At 48.7% G+C, this 14,449-nt stretch overlaps 1 protein-coding gene and 1 long non-coding RNA gene across 2 annotated transcripts in view; one reads left to right on the forward strand and one right to left on the reverse strand.

Annotated features, from left to right (window-relative positions):
- Positions 1-14,449, forward strand: part of LOC131185500 (uncharacterized) — a 27,214-nt gene continuing 12,765 nt past the window's right edge. Inside the window, exons 1-11 of the mRNA XM_058157993.1 lie at positions 1-194; positions 2,366-2,850; positions 4,146-4,230; positions 6,295-7,380; positions 8,107-8,161; positions 9,108-9,249; positions 9,749-9,861; positions 10,513-10,633; positions 12,120-12,275; positions 13,418-13,576; positions 13,765-13,827. Coding sequence (XP_058013976.1) covers positions 2,746-2,850; positions 4,146-4,230; positions 6,295-7,380; positions 8,107-8,161; positions 9,108-9,249; positions 9,749-9,861; positions 10,513-10,633; positions 12,120-12,275; positions 13,418-13,576; positions 13,765-13,827 — 2,085 coding nt within the window. The 5' untranslated portion in view covers positions 1-194; positions 2,366-2,745. The remainder of the gene's footprint in view (positions 195-2,365; positions 2,851-4,145; positions 4,231-6,294; positions 7,381-8,106; positions 8,162-9,107; positions 9,250-9,748; positions 9,862-10,512; positions 10,634-12,119; positions 12,276-13,417; positions 13,577-13,764; positions 13,828-14,449) is intronic.
- The window catches only part of LOC131185517 (uncharacterized), a 16,863-nt gene continuing 14,901 nt past the window's right edge, over positions 12,488-14,449 (reverse strand). Inside the window, exons 2-3 of the long non-coding RNA XR_009152175.1 lie at positions 13,955-14,047; positions 12,488-13,516 (exon numbers count right to left, since the gene is read on the reverse strand). This is a non-coding gene — a long non-coding RNA (uncharacterized LOC131185517). The remainder of the gene's footprint in view (positions 13,517-13,954; positions 14,048-14,449) is intronic.

Genomic DNA, 14,449 nt, shown 5'->3' on the forward strand with positions numbered 1-14,449 from the left:
GCTTCCCGCGGCTCTTTCCGAGAGTCCGCCGTGTGCCGTTCCTAGGCAACGGATGAGCCTCTCCGCCAATGGGAGGGCCGAAGCTGCTCCGCGTTCCAAGGTCGCTAGGCAACCCCGGCCCGGGACGTTCCATAGTTGTAAACGAAGCTTTTTTCCCGGGCAAAGCGATGCGCGGCGGGTCTTGTAAGCAGCGGGTGAGTAGTCCGTCTCGAGTCTTTGCTGGGTATTTTTTGGAAATACTTGTTGCGAGTAATTTCCCCACTTGCGTCCCTTAAAATAAAAGTTCTTCCATCTTAAAGAAAAGTTGCCCAGCCTAGAGAATCGGATCCATTCGCACGTGCGCTGCTAAGACCCCTGCGCAGTTCTAGGTGGGAGAAAAAAGGTCGGCCGGGGATACGGAAAGGGGTGGCCGAAGGAAGTGGGGTCCAGCCGCAATTGAAGGCATGAAGGCCGAGAGATCCCTGCCCCAAAGCAGAATCTGTGCGCCTTTGTGCCTAGGTGTCTCAGGATACTGCGCTTCCCCACCGAACATTAACGGATACACTTTTTGCCTATTATGTCTCTGGAGATTCAGAGAGAGAGAGAGAGAGAGAGGGAGAGAGAGGGAGGGAGGGAGGGAGGGAGAGAGAGAGAGAGAGAGAGAGAGAGAGAGAGAGATTAGATGGATAGATAGATTAGATGATAGAGAAAAATGATATAGATAGATAGATAGATAGATAGATAGATAGATAGATAGATAGATAGATAGATAGATAGATGATTGATAGATAGATAAGATGGATAGATAGTTTAGATGGATAGATAGGATAGATGATAGAGAAAAATGATATAGATAGATAGATAGATAGATAGATAGATAGATAGATAGATAGATAGATAGATAGATGATTGATAGATAGATAAGATGGATAGATAGATAGATAGATAGATAGATAGATAGACAGACAGACAGACAGACAGACAGATTAGATGATAGATTAGATGGATAGATAGATTAGATGGATGGATGGATGGATGGATGGATGGATGGATGGATGGATAGATAGATAGATAGATAGATAGATAGATAGATAGATAGATAGATAGATAGATAGACAGACAGACAGACAGACAGACAGACAGACAGACAGACAGACAGATTAGATGATAGATAGATTAGATGGATAGATAGATTAGATGGATGGATGGATGGATGGATGGATGGATGGATAGATAGATAGATGATTGATAGATAGATAAGATGGATAGATAGATAGATGATTGATAGATAGATGATTGAAAGATAGATAAGATGGATAGATAGATTAGATGGATAGATAGGATAGATGATAGAGAAAAATGAGATAGATAGATAGATAGATAGATAGATAGATAGATAGATAGATAGATAGATAGACAGACAGACAGACAGACAGACAGACAGACAGACAGATTAGATGGATAGATAGATTAGATGGATGGATGGATGGATGGATGGATGGATTGTCTCAAAGGTGCTTTTTTTTCCAAGAGGCAACTGGACTTTCTGGTTTTTCTTTGAAGCCCTTTCACTTCTCCTCTATGAAGCTTCTTCAGCTCTGATCGGATGGTGGGGAAATGAAAGGCTTTATACTCCTTGCAGACAGCTGGTCATTAGCATCCTTTGAGTAGGCCATTGAGGCCACACGGAGGTGACCCTGAGGACACCGAGAAACCTGCAAGTGGCCTCGACAGCTCTCTAAAAAGGATGCAAATGACCAGCTTGTCTGCGAGGAATAGAAATGTCTCCCGAGATTCTCAGTCGTCCAGGTCGTGGGTGTCCCAAAAGGGGCATTTTTTTTCAAGAGGCAACTGGACTTTCTGGTTTTTTTCTTCTGAAGACCTTTCGCTTCTCATCCAAGCAGCTTCTTCCGTTCTCAGTTCAGTTCTCCTTCGGAGCTGAAGAAGCTTCTTGGATGAGAAGCAAAACGTCTTCAGAAGAAAAAAAAACAGAAAGTCCAGTGGCCTCTTGGTGGTGGTGGGGGGAGAAGCAGCTTTGGGATTGGGGGGGGGGGCTATTAGCCTGGGCTGCATGGCCAACCATTGGAGAGGAACAAAAGTTCGCTCTAACGGCCATTGTTGTGTCTTGCCCGCTCTCACCGCAGCCGGGGTCTGCTTATCTGCTTCCGAACGCTGAAGAATGTCCTCCCGGCCCCAGCCCTGGCTCCATGCCCAGACAGGCTGAGGAGGGGCATCTCCGGCCCCAGCCCTGGCTCCATGCCCAAGCAGGCTGCAGAGGAGGAGCATCCCCGGCCCCAGCCCTGGCTCCATGCCCAGGCAAACAGACAGCTAGACCCCTCCCCCTCCTCCACAGCATGTGAGCCTGAGGAAAGTTTATTTCCAACAGCTGCTGATTGGAGTGACCCTCGCATCAGAAGACTGGATAGGCGGAGGCAACAGAAGGAAGGGAGGGGCAGGCCTTAATGAGTGCTGAGTCATGGAGCCACACCCCATGGCCTATATAAAGGATCTGCTTTCTGGCAGTCTCTGAGTCAGGCAAAGTCGAACTTATCTTGCTGAAGTCACTTACTGGTCTCCTGCCTGCTCTGAGGACTTTGCTAGGACTTTGGGCAGAGCTGCAGAGGCAAGCCTGATTCGGATTTCCCTGACCCGGCCGTCAGCGGAGGAGTGGGACACGACAGCCATCTAGTGATATTCTGGATTTTGGCTGCCCAGAACTGGCGGTACCCCTAAACCTCAACCACGGTTCGGCATCCCTCAGAAGTGATGAGACAGACGGCGGTCCCTCTGTCGAAGAAGTCCAGCCCCTGGTCCAAGGATCACTGTAATTTCCTGCTAGATCGCATTGACACTCAGCTCAGCTCCTTGCAGGTAAGTCAGCTGTACCTTGCGGTCTGTGCACCCACAGGGGTGGGCTTCAAAATTTTTTAGCAAGGGGTTCCTCTGCCCTGTTGCTGGATGGACGTGGTGATGGTGTGCGTGGCTTAGTTGGCCTCCCGCACCACGGTGCGGGAGGGATTTGCCTTCCCTGGGCTCTGGAGGCTTTCCTTGAGCCACCAGGAGGGCGAAAACCGCCTCCCCAGGCTCTGGAGGCCCTCTGGAGGCTGGAAACGGGACCGTTTCTGCCCTTCCTGAACTTCCGGTAGGCCCGTGTTTCACCCTCCCCGAGCCTCCGCGCGTACCCTGCACTTACCTGCATCCAAAACGGGCCGCGTGGGGACTCCTGGGAGGGGCGGGGTGAGCGGGGCCAGCCAGGAGTGGGATTTGGGGGTTCTCCGAACTGCACAGAATCTTAGCGAAAGGTTCTCCCGAACCCCGGCGAACCCCCAGCACCTGACACCTAAGTTGGCGCTTAGCTGACCAAGGGAGAGAACTTTGTCCATCGCACGTCAAATGGCCTTTGGAAGGTTAGGGTTAGGGTTAGAGTCCTTCCTAGAATTTGGAATGCAAAAGTCCTCAGTGTCAGGGTTCCAAGGAACGCTGTTCTGGGCCTCTGTGGCTCAGACTGGTAAGACAGTCTGTTATTAACAGCAGCTGCTTGCAATTACTGCAGGTTCAAGCCCCACCAGGCCCAAGGTTGACTCAGCCTTCCATCCTTTATAAGGTAGGTAAAATGAGGACCCAGATTGTTGGGGGGGCAATAAGTTGACTTTTTATATAATATACAAATGGATGAAGACTATTGCTTGACATAGTGTAAGCTGCCTTGAGTCTTTGGAGAAGGGTGGGATATAAATGCAAATAAAAAAAAAAAAAACGCCCCCCAACGAAAGAAGACTCCGAAAGAAGCTTCTGGGATGAGAAGTGAAACATCTTCAAAGAAAAAAAACAGAAAAGTCCAATGGTGTCTTGAAAAAGCATTTTTGGGACACGTGGCATTCCTGATTAGCAGGTTCTATACAGGGAGGGCCCAAAAAGACCTCCCCCCCCCCACCAGCCAGAATAGCCCCATGACCAGCTGGGCAGACTTAACCACGCTTAGATGGTGGTGGTGGGAGGATGAAGGAGTTAGATCTTTTGCCGTGTTGTACCACCGTCGCCGAAATGTCTCTTTCGCCCTGCCCAAAGTTCTGCAGCATCTTCTGAGTTTTGTCCCTCTTGGCTGCTTCTAGCCTGTCCTCCTTGCGAAATACGCCTCTTCATAACTTGCTACCTTTGCCCCACAGGGATCATCTGGACCAAGGATCAAGGGAAGCAGTTGGGATGCTCCTCAAGGCCTCGGTGAGATTGAGGTCACTTCTAGAAGAGCAGGTCAGATCTTGTGCTTCGTTTCTGTTGGGGTTCCTGGGCCAAGAGGAATTCAGTTCTTGCCTGTCACCTTGAATGGGCCGAGCATTCGTGTTCTACTAACTAATCCGACCCATGGTGTTCTGTCCCCCCTCACCTCCGTCCGAGAGATGGCTTAATTAGCTGGCACTATCAGCTCTGGCAGCAAACGAGCGAGCGTCTGCCAAGTGTCTCTGTTATCTCCCTCGACGCCGATGAGTCACCCAGGAACAAACAGTACTTCAGCTCTTAGTTAATCAGTTGATTTGCCTGCTACGAAGAGGCATAGCAGCCCTTGCTGCCTTTATATCCTGTGGGGTGTGGCTCCATGACTCAGCACTTCCTAGGCCTGCCCCACCCCTGCTTCTGTTATTCCCGCCTCTCCTGCCTACAAAACCTAGGGTCCAGCCAGGCCTGATTGCCATCAGCTGGATCTGGAGGCGTGGCCTGGGGGGGAAGAGTCAGGAGACGGAGGCCTTGTTATCTCTTCCACCTGGCCTGCCTCTGGCTCCTGGAGCTGAGCCAGGGAAGCCGGTGCTCCCGAGGTAAGTCCTGATGGCCCTTCCCCCTCACTTTCCAAGTCACTTTCTGGCAGGGGGCCCGGCTTGGGGGGGGGCTCAGACACAACACATGGTCCTTCTTTTGCTGCTCCATAAATTGTGTTGTTTGATGCAGGTGTGAAATGCTCCCAGTTGGGTCCGGTTCCCCTGAACCGGTAGTAAAAAAAGGCTACTGGTTTGCCAAACTGGTAGTAAAAAAAAGAAAGTCACTTTCTGGCAGGGGGCCCGGCTTGGGGGGGGCTCAGACACAACACATGGTCCTTCTTTTGCTGCTCCATAAATTGTGTTGTTTGATGCAGGTGTGAAATGCTCCCAGTTGGGTCCAGTTCCCCTGAACCGGTAGTAAAAAAAGGCTACTGGTTTGCCAAACTGGTAGTAAAAAATGTAAAAAAAAAAAAGTTCTGACAATCAGGGGAGCGACGCAAGATCGTCGGAATTTGTTTTTTTTACTTTTTTAGCATTTTTTTACTACCGGTTCTCCACAGCCAGCAAACCGGTAGTAAACCAGTTCAGATTTAACCACTGGTTTGATGCGTCCTTTGGCCGGAGGCAAAGCCCAGGAATATCTAGATTTAATTCTGTCACTCGCCAGTGAGAAAGCTCCCAGGATGAGCCCAATGGTGGGATTCAGCCAGTTCGCACCACTTCGGGAGAACCGGTTGTTAACTTTCTGAGCAGTTTGGTGAACTGGTTGTTGGAAGAAATCATTAGGGCAGAGAACCGGTTGTTAAATTATTTGAATCCCACCACTGGGTGAGCCTTTTATTTTATTGATTTGTCAAACATGTACAAGATAGCAGGTATAGGTATAAGCATAAGCATAAACATAAACAAAGGAAGTGACTACAGATAAATGGGGACAGTAGGACAGGGACGATAGGCCCCCTGGTGTGCTTATGCACGCCCGCTTTACGGACCTCTTAGGAATGGGGTGAGGTCCACAGTAGACAGTTTAAGGTTGAAGTTGTGGGGGTTTGAGGATGTAACAATGGAGTCGGGTAGAGCCTTCCAGGCGTTGACCACTCTGTTGCTGAAGTCATATTTTCTGCAATCGAGTTTGGAGTGGTTTACCTTGAGTTTGTATTGATTGTTTGCCTGTGTATTATTGCGGTTGAAGCTGAAGTAGTCGTTGACAGGTAGGACGTTGTAGCAGACAATTTTGTGTACTATGCTTAGGTCAGACCACAGGTGATGCAGTTCCAGATTGTCCAAGCCCTGAATTTTGAGTCTGGTGGCATAAGGGATTCTATTGCGAGTAGAGGAGTGGAGGACTCTTCTCGTGAAATACCTCTGGACCCGCTCAATTGTGTTACTGTCCGATATACAGTGTGGATTCCAGACAGACGAGCTGTATTGGCGACCAAAACTGGACGCGGTATTCCAAGGTTGGCCTTACCAAGGCCTTATAAAGTGGTATCATGATCAGATTTCACGGGAATGGATTCTGACAACAGACCGAGATTCTCAGTTTGCTTCCTTCTCCTTGCAGATCCAGGCAGGACAAATGCAGGTGGGGACAGAGACGTGTCCTCTCGGGAGATGGACTGCAGAGGAGATGGACTTCTGCACCTCCCTGACTCAAAGGAGACCCCGAGTAGATCAGAGTCCATTTGCACCGAAGACTTGGCTGCCGAGTTCCACAAAGGTCTGGTGGATCTGCTGCTGAGCTCTGATGAGGATGAGGCACCTTCTGGTCTTTCATCAGGCCCCAGAGACGTGAGGCCACCCACATCCAGTGCCACCGTCTTGTCCAAGATGGCCGTTCCTGGTCCAACTTTAAGATCTCTCCACCCTGTTTCGGATCCTCTCCGATCGGAGCCTACAAGCAAGCAGGTGCCAGCAGAAGCATCCGTGGAGAAACAGAGCCAAGAATTGTCTCCTCGTTCCAGAGGAGGTCCACTCCAGAGTCTTACTCAACATGGAGTCAAGAACATGGCGTCCCTAGGAGAAAAACGATCTGCCCGTAGGCAAAACTGTTCTGCCAAGAGCTCCAGTGGAACGGATATAGGAAGGGGAGGCCAACCGTGGAAGAGGAATCATCACGCCAAGCTCCAGAGCTCCAGAGAAGAAGAGGCGGTCTCCAGGAAAAGTGGATTCCTGGAATTAGAGCGAGGAGGAAAAGAACTAGAACGATCTTCCGAACCGAGACAGAACATCACTAGAAGCTCAAAGTACCGGTTGGTCGTTGGAGATCCTCTGTCGTCCTGGCAAAGGGCCAGAAGAACCACGTCAAAAAATAGAGTCCCGCCAAGGAGAGCAGAGGTCAGCCACCCTGAGAAGACCTCATCGGACCACCCAGGAGGAGAGCCCCTTGGAGGATGCTGCAGAAATCACTTGCTACCTCTTGATGGAGAAGATCAAGGGTTCCTCCTGCCTCGCTGTCTCTATCCTCCGAAAGCCGAACTCCTTGGCGGAAAGGCGAGTCTGTCTCCGTCTGGACTGGGAACGGATCCCGGAATCGTTCATGGTCCAAGAGATGCTCAGAAGACTCCAGGGCTGGCCAGAAGACTCAGGGAGGCCTGGGTTGTTGCTTCGAGCCCTGAAGTCCATGGTGAAATTCCAGAGAGGAGAGAAAGTGAGTTGGCCAAGATATCATACCAATAGAAGAGAATTTCTGTAGCTCAGGGTTGGACGGTGGAATCCTTGGGGGTCCGCTGAGTGGTTTGTTTGCAGATGTTTCATTACCCAGCCAGGTAACATCATCAGTGTGAGTCCATGTGGGGTTTGCCCTCTACTTATATACCGTGTTTCCCTGAAAATAAGACCCTTTCTTATGTATATTTTTTTGGACCCTGAAATAAGCGCTTGGCCTTATTTTCAGGGAGGTCTTATTATTTTGGGGCACATGGAGCAAGATGGGTCTCGTTCTTGACGTCTTACCTGATTTCCAGCTCTGCGTTTAAATATTTTCGGGGAGGTCTTATTTTCAGGGGGGAGGCTTATTTTAGCGCATAGGCTCAAAAGCCCTATTGGGCTTATCATCAGGGGATGTCTTCTTTTCGGGGAAACAGGGTACAGTAGCTTGCTTTCCTAGTGTTGGTCTGGGTTTTCTCCTTGCTAGTTCATTGATTGGGATTGCTTTCTCCTTGATTGTTTGTCTGGTGTTAATCCCTGCTTATCTGGGTGTTGGCTTCTGGAGAAGATGTGTTCTGAAATCGTTTTTGATGTGTGTGTGTGTGTGCTTTGGAGGGTCTTCCCTCCCTTCTTTTTTCTCAGTTCGCGGTTCTCGGGTTGGGAACTGGTGGGAATTTTTCTCTCTTTCTGGAAATCTAGATTAAATCAGGTCTCTTTTCCCCAACAGCTGTTGGCCACAATGTGAAGATGAAGTCCTTGCTGCCACCAAGTGATCCATGGAGGTGAGCGTCCCTGGGCAAAGGGAAAAGCAGAGACCATGGAAGCTGTTGTGGTCCGCCAGCAGCCTGCAGAGCTGGCAACAGAGTCAGACAGCAATGAGGCTGAGGAGGAGCGTGGGCCAGTCCTGGAAGCTGGGGAAGGCCCGGATGAGGGTTCTGCATCGGAGGCAGAGGTGGGGCCAGGGCCATCGGGGAGTGATGTGCGGACTCCGGAGCCTCCAGAGGCTGACAGTAGTGAGGCAGAGGAACAGGAGGAGCCTGTTCCTAATGCACGCATGAGAAGAGCTGCCAGAAGGCAAGAGCAGCTCAAGCAAAGAGGACGACTCAGGAGTAAGGCCCGGAGATGATTGCCCCCCCCCATAAGGCTTAAAAGACCAGCAACGGCGTTTGGGCTCTTTTCCGGAAAACAATCTTGATAGCTTTGTCTTGCTGCATTTCTTTCGTATCGGCGTCTTCTGAACGGTTGCCAAGAAAGGCCTTTGGCAATGTGCCTAATTAGACCAAGTTTGGTGATAGGACTGAGGAATTTGTGTTGGGAGGAATTTGCTTTAATTTAGTTTGGACTACGCTGAAAATGAGTTGTTCGAATCAAGTTTGTTTGTTTTTACACTGACTGAGTTTCCTACTACCTACTTGGGCCTGGGTGACAACAGAAGCAGCTGAGGGCTAAGAGGAAGAGTTGAAGACCCATTTGCCCGACGAAAACCTCTGCCTGTGTATATTTCCTCTGAGGCTGGAAAGCCACAAACCATGCATTCAAATCTTAGTGGAATTCCTCCTTAGTTCTAGGTCGCTTCTCTCCTTGATTAGTTTCCATCCGTTGCTTCTTGTGCTGCCTTTCAAGTGCTTCAGAGAATAGCTTTGCTTGTATTCATTGAGAAAGCATCATTGTCAGGGTTGATACTCATCATGCTGTACCGATGCGATGCTTTTTTTTGGTTTGTTTTAGGTCCTCGAGCTCCAGCATCTCCGATGCAGATGAAGAGGGGTTTGCACAGCTGACCGGCCAAAGCAGGAGGACTTCTGGCAACTTCAGGAGGTGGGCTCCCAACTGGAAGGAAGCCACAGCAGGAAACTACAAGCTAAACCAGGTCTATTCAGGATACCCTGGCAGTGGGAGGAAGGGGTACCTCGAGAATCTCAGACTCACTGTGGAGCTAACTGGTGGTCGTCGTCTTCTTCTTCTTCTTCTTCTTCTTCTTCTTCTTCTTCTTCTTCTTCTTCTTCTTCTTCTTCTTCTTCTTCTTCTTCTTCTTCTTCTTCTTCTTCTTCTTCTCCTCCTTCTCCTTCTCCTTCTCCTTCTCCTTCTCCTTCTCCTTCTTCTTCTTCTTCTTCTTCTTCTTCTTCTTCTTCTTCTCCTCCTCCTCCTCCTCCTCCTCCTCTTCCCTCTTCCTCTTCTTCTTCTCCTCCTTCTCCTCCTTCCTCTTCTTCTCCTCCTCCTCCTCCTTCTCCTCCTCCTCCTCCTTCTCCTCCTCCCTCTTCTTCTTCTTCTTCTTCTCCTCCTCCTCCTCCTCTCCTCCTCCTCCTTTTCCTTCTTCTGCTCCAAAAACCTACTCTAACTTCTCCTCCTCCTCTTCTTTCTCCTCCCAGCACATGGCTCTGGAGCTGGAAAATTTTCAGGAAGCCCTACAGGAGCGCCAGGAGCTGGCAAGGAGACTGGAGTTGCAAATGGAGGAACATCAGGATAAAGTGGAGAAGGCCAGGTATCAGTCCGCTGATACTTATTACAAGTACAGAAAATGAAGAGGGCAACCCTGAGGCAGATATTTGAGATCCATTGCTAAAATGACAAGGTGGTAAACATGGCTTAGGTCCGAAGCCTTCTATCTTTCTGAGGCTGGTAAAATAAGGGCCCAGATTGTTGGGGGCAGCAAGCTGACCCTGTAAACTGCTTAGTGAGAGCTGTAAAGCACTTTGAAGCGGTATTTAAGTCTAAGTGCTATTGCTATAAGGAGGCTAAAAGTTACGAAGAACGGTTGCAGGAACTGGGTATGTCTAGTTTAATGAAAAGAAGGACTAGGGGAGACATGATAGCTGTGTTCCAATATCTCAGGGGTTGCCACAAAGAAGAGGGAGTCAAGCTCTTCTCCAAAGCACCTGAGGGTAGAACAAGAAGCAATGGGTGGAAACTCATCAAGGAGAGAAGCAACCTGGAATTAAGGAGAAATTTCCTGATAGTGAGGACAATTAACCAGTGGAACCTTCAGAAGTTGTGGGTGGAGGCTTTTAAGAAGAGATTTATCCAAAGTGATATAGGGCCTCCTGCTTGAGCAGGGGTTGGACTGGAAGACCTCCATGGTCCCTTCCAACCCTGATATTCTATTGTTCTGTTACGTCCTTCTTTCCTGCTACAGGGCTGATTTGATACTGCTGGAATATAAGCGGGAGATCTGCCTGAAGGAAGTCGTGGAACTGGAGCAAGAGCTCAGCATCCTCAGGCGGCAGGGCAGGCAGTACGGGGCCCTGCAGGTGGAGGTGAGGAAGGATGCACATCTGTGGGGGGGGATTTCTCTCTTCCCTTCAGCCAAGGACTGTTCTGTCTCCTTCCCCACTTCGGATCAACGAGCTGGCCTTCAGCCAGTGGATTCACAGCTCTTATCAGTCCTGGCAGAGAAATCGCAGCTGCCTGCCAAAATTCAAACAAATGACTCGCTGAGCAAGACTTTCAGCTCTCTTTGAAATGGTTCAGCTAATTTTTGCTTCCCGTGGAATGAGAGCAGTCCCAAAGCTCCTTATATATCCTGTGGGGTGGGGCTCCTGCCCCATCCTTCCCTTTGATAATGCCGCCTCTCTAATCTTCTGAAGCGTGGGTCGATCCAAGCTTGAATATTATTATCGTCAGCTGGGTCTGAAGGCGTAGCCGGGGGAAAGGAGGAATCAGGGGATAACGGCCTCATTACATCCTCCAACTGGTCTGGTTTTGACTCCTGGAGCCAGGCCAAAGAAATCGGTGCTCCCAAAGTAAACCTTACCGGCCCTTCCCCCTCATTCTCAGAGTCACTTTCGGGCATGGGGCCAGGTTCGGGGGCTGGAGTCACAACAAGGACGTCCTCCTGCCACTATCTTTAATAGAGGAGTTTATCTAGTCTGGATTGTTTTAATTGGAAAGCCAATGAAATCAATCATGAGAAGAGGCTGTCCAGTTCTACGAAACCTCCAGAGATGGAAAAGCCACCATGTCTGAAGCCAAAAGCTAACAAATCACAGTCGTTCGCCCTGCTTTGATTTACTTAGGGTCAATTTTGACCTCTACTTTTATGTAAACAAAAATGTTCGTTGGTGTTGTGGCCCGTCGGCGGCCATTGGAGCTGGCAGCAGATTCGAACAGTGAGGAGGTTGGGGAGGAACATGGGCCAGTCCTAGAGTCTGGGGAAGGCTCTGATGAGGGCTCTGCATCAGAGGCAGAGAGGGGGCCAGGGCCGTCTGACAGTTGTCAGCTGCCTTCGGAATCAGACATCAGTGAGGCAGAAGAACAGCTGGAGCCTGTTCCCGGCGTGCCCATGCGCAGAGTTGCCATATGAAAGGAACAGCTAAAGAACAAGGGTCGACTTGGGAGTAAGGCCACAGGTGGATAATGAAGGGCCCCTCCCAGAGGGAATAAAAGAGGAGCGAAGGGGGAAGGGAGTTTGCAGGAGACAATTAGTTCGCTTAATTGGTTTGTGACTCTCCGAGACTCCTTGCCAAGTTTTGAAGATATCGGCCTGGCAGCACTCCGAGCCTGATAAGGTCTCTGACCGTAAATTCTCCCTTGAAAGACTTTGCTGGATGTGAATGAGAGGAATTCACAGTAACTTAATAAAAAGGGTTTTTTTGTCGGGACAAGGAGTCTGCTTCGTGGTTTGGGAACAGCTAGGAGAACACTTGGGGATGGGGGGGGGCGGACATTCCCCCCTCTCCAAAATTCAGTGTTTCCGATTATTTTTCCAACTTTCCTATCGCCAGATTTTTCTGTCCCCATCAGGTGTCTCGTCTGGTCAGTGAGCGAGAAGAGCTGAGGGACCAAACGCGCTGCTTAGAAGACCAGCTGTCTTCTCTGAAGCTCCAGCTGAAGAGTTCTAGAGCCAGGTTGTCCTCCGTGGAGGAAATGGCCAGTGAGAAGACCGAGCAGTTTCAGAAGGTAAGGAGACGCCCACTGGAAATGCTCATCATAGTTTTTGAGCATAGCAACATTAACCGGTTGTGAAATTATTATTATTATTATTTTTATTGAAAAAGTTTTACAAAAAATTTTTTTTTCAACAATTATCCCCCCCCACCTCCCACCGCCCTCCACCCTCTCCCCTCCACCCTCCCCTCCACCCTTCAACCCCCACCCCGAGACTTCCCAGAGCAAAATACAGAGTATTACATCCAAGAATCATAAGCTAAAATACAACAATAAACCATCACCCATAACTTCTCCTCTCCCCTTTGCAACCTTAACTCCCCTTTCCCTTTTAAACAAATACACTAATACGGTACAATTCCTACAATCACTCATAAGCTATTTGATACTTTTTAGTCTGATATTTGTTTTGAATATAATCAATCCAACTTCTCCATTCCAATATGTATCTTTCTTGTGAATAGCCTTTCAAATATGCTGAAATTTTTGCCATTTCTGCTAAGTTCGATACTTTAAGCGTCCATTCTTCAATTGTAGGCAAGTCTTCTTTCTTCCAATATTGCGCAACCAATAATCTCGCTGCTGATATTAAATTTAAAATCAGTTTAGTCTCTATTAAACTGTTTCAACTCCTAACCTCAAAACGACGCTATAGAGCACTGCACACCCAGAACAACAAGACACAAGAACAGTTTTTTCCCCGAAGGCCATCACTCTGCTAAGCAAATAATTCCCTCAACACTGTCAAACGATTTAGTAAATCTGCACTACTATTAATCTTCTCATCGTTCCCATCACCAATCTCTTTCCGCTCATGACTGTATGACTGTAACTTTGTTGCTGGCAATCCTTATGATTTATATTGATCATTATATTGACCATCATTTGTGTTGTAAATGTTGTACCTTGATGAACGTATCTTTTCTTTTATGTACACTGAGAGCGTATGCACCAAGACAAATTCCTTGTGTGTCCAATCACACTTGGCCAATAAAAAATTCTATTCTATTCTATTCTATTCTATTCTATTCTATTCTATTCTATTCTATTCTATTCTATTCCATTCCATTCCATTCCATTCCATTCCATTCTATTCTATTACTGTACAGTCCGTACGGTTGTGAAATTATTTGAATCCCACCAACTCTTTGCAGGCTCTGCTGTCCAGAAAGGATCTGGAAATTGCCAGGATGCACGAGACCCTCGTAGGCTTGGAGGCGGAAAAGGAAGCGCTGGACGGCATTGTCAGGCACCTAAAAGAAGAAAAACAGCATCAGCTGAAGCAGCTTCAACAGGAGGCATCTCTGGAAAAGGTTCTCTTTATCCTTCCTTGGCAACATGTAGATTTATTCTTCCGGGTTTTTCTGAAGCAGGGGTGGGTGGGGTTGGACTACAAGACCTCTGGGGTCCCTTCCAACTCTGTTATTCTATGTTCTACGTTCAGCTACAGATGGGCTAAGTAATATTTCTCCCCCTCCCCCCTCCCCGGTCTTCTTGCAAGGAGAAAGAGCTCTGCCAACTAAGAGAAGAGATGGAGCTGCAGCAGAAGCAAGCTTTAGAAGAGGTAATCCGAGTGGCATTTCCCATTTCCTCTGGGAATCATGAAGGATTGTGGGAGAGGCTGGGAAGGGATGGAAGGCCAAAAGGAGATCGGCCATCAAGAGACGGCAGGGAGGTTGTCGGTGGCTTACCTTGCAAAGATTGGTCGAGCCTGTTTACATTGTTTTGATGAAAGCCTCAGTAAGGCCACACCGAGAGTACTGCGTTTAGTTTTGGTCAGCACACTACGTATAAAAAAAAAAGATGTTGAGACTCTAGAACAGCGGTTCTCAACCTGTGGGTCGGGACCCCATTGGGGGTTGAATGACGATTTGACAGGGGTCGCCTAAGACCATCGGAAATATGGGAAGTATACTTGCGAGTCGAAGAATCGCGCTCCAATGGTTGACTCCACAAGCCAGCTGCAGGATCTTCAAATCGCTAGCCGAATTCGGCTTCAGGCGCAATGAATTAAAAGAGAGAGAAATCTTTGCTCTGATGTCTCCCTCTCAAGCCAGCTGCAATCACTCCCAATCGCTAGCCTAATCTGGCTTCAGGCGCCATAAACTTAATAGGGGAGGAGTCTCCGCTTTAATGCCTCCGTCCTCAAGGCAATCGCAAGCAGTTCAGATCGCTAGCCAATACGG

This window comes from Ahaetulla prasina, chromosome 15 (assembly GCF_028640845.1).
Source record: "Ahaetulla prasina isolate Xishuangbanna chromosome 15, ASM2864084v1, whole genome shotgun sequence".
NCBI classification, from domain to species: domain Eukaryota; kingdom Metazoa; phylum Chordata; class Lepidosauria; order Squamata; family Colubridae; genus Ahaetulla; species Ahaetulla prasina.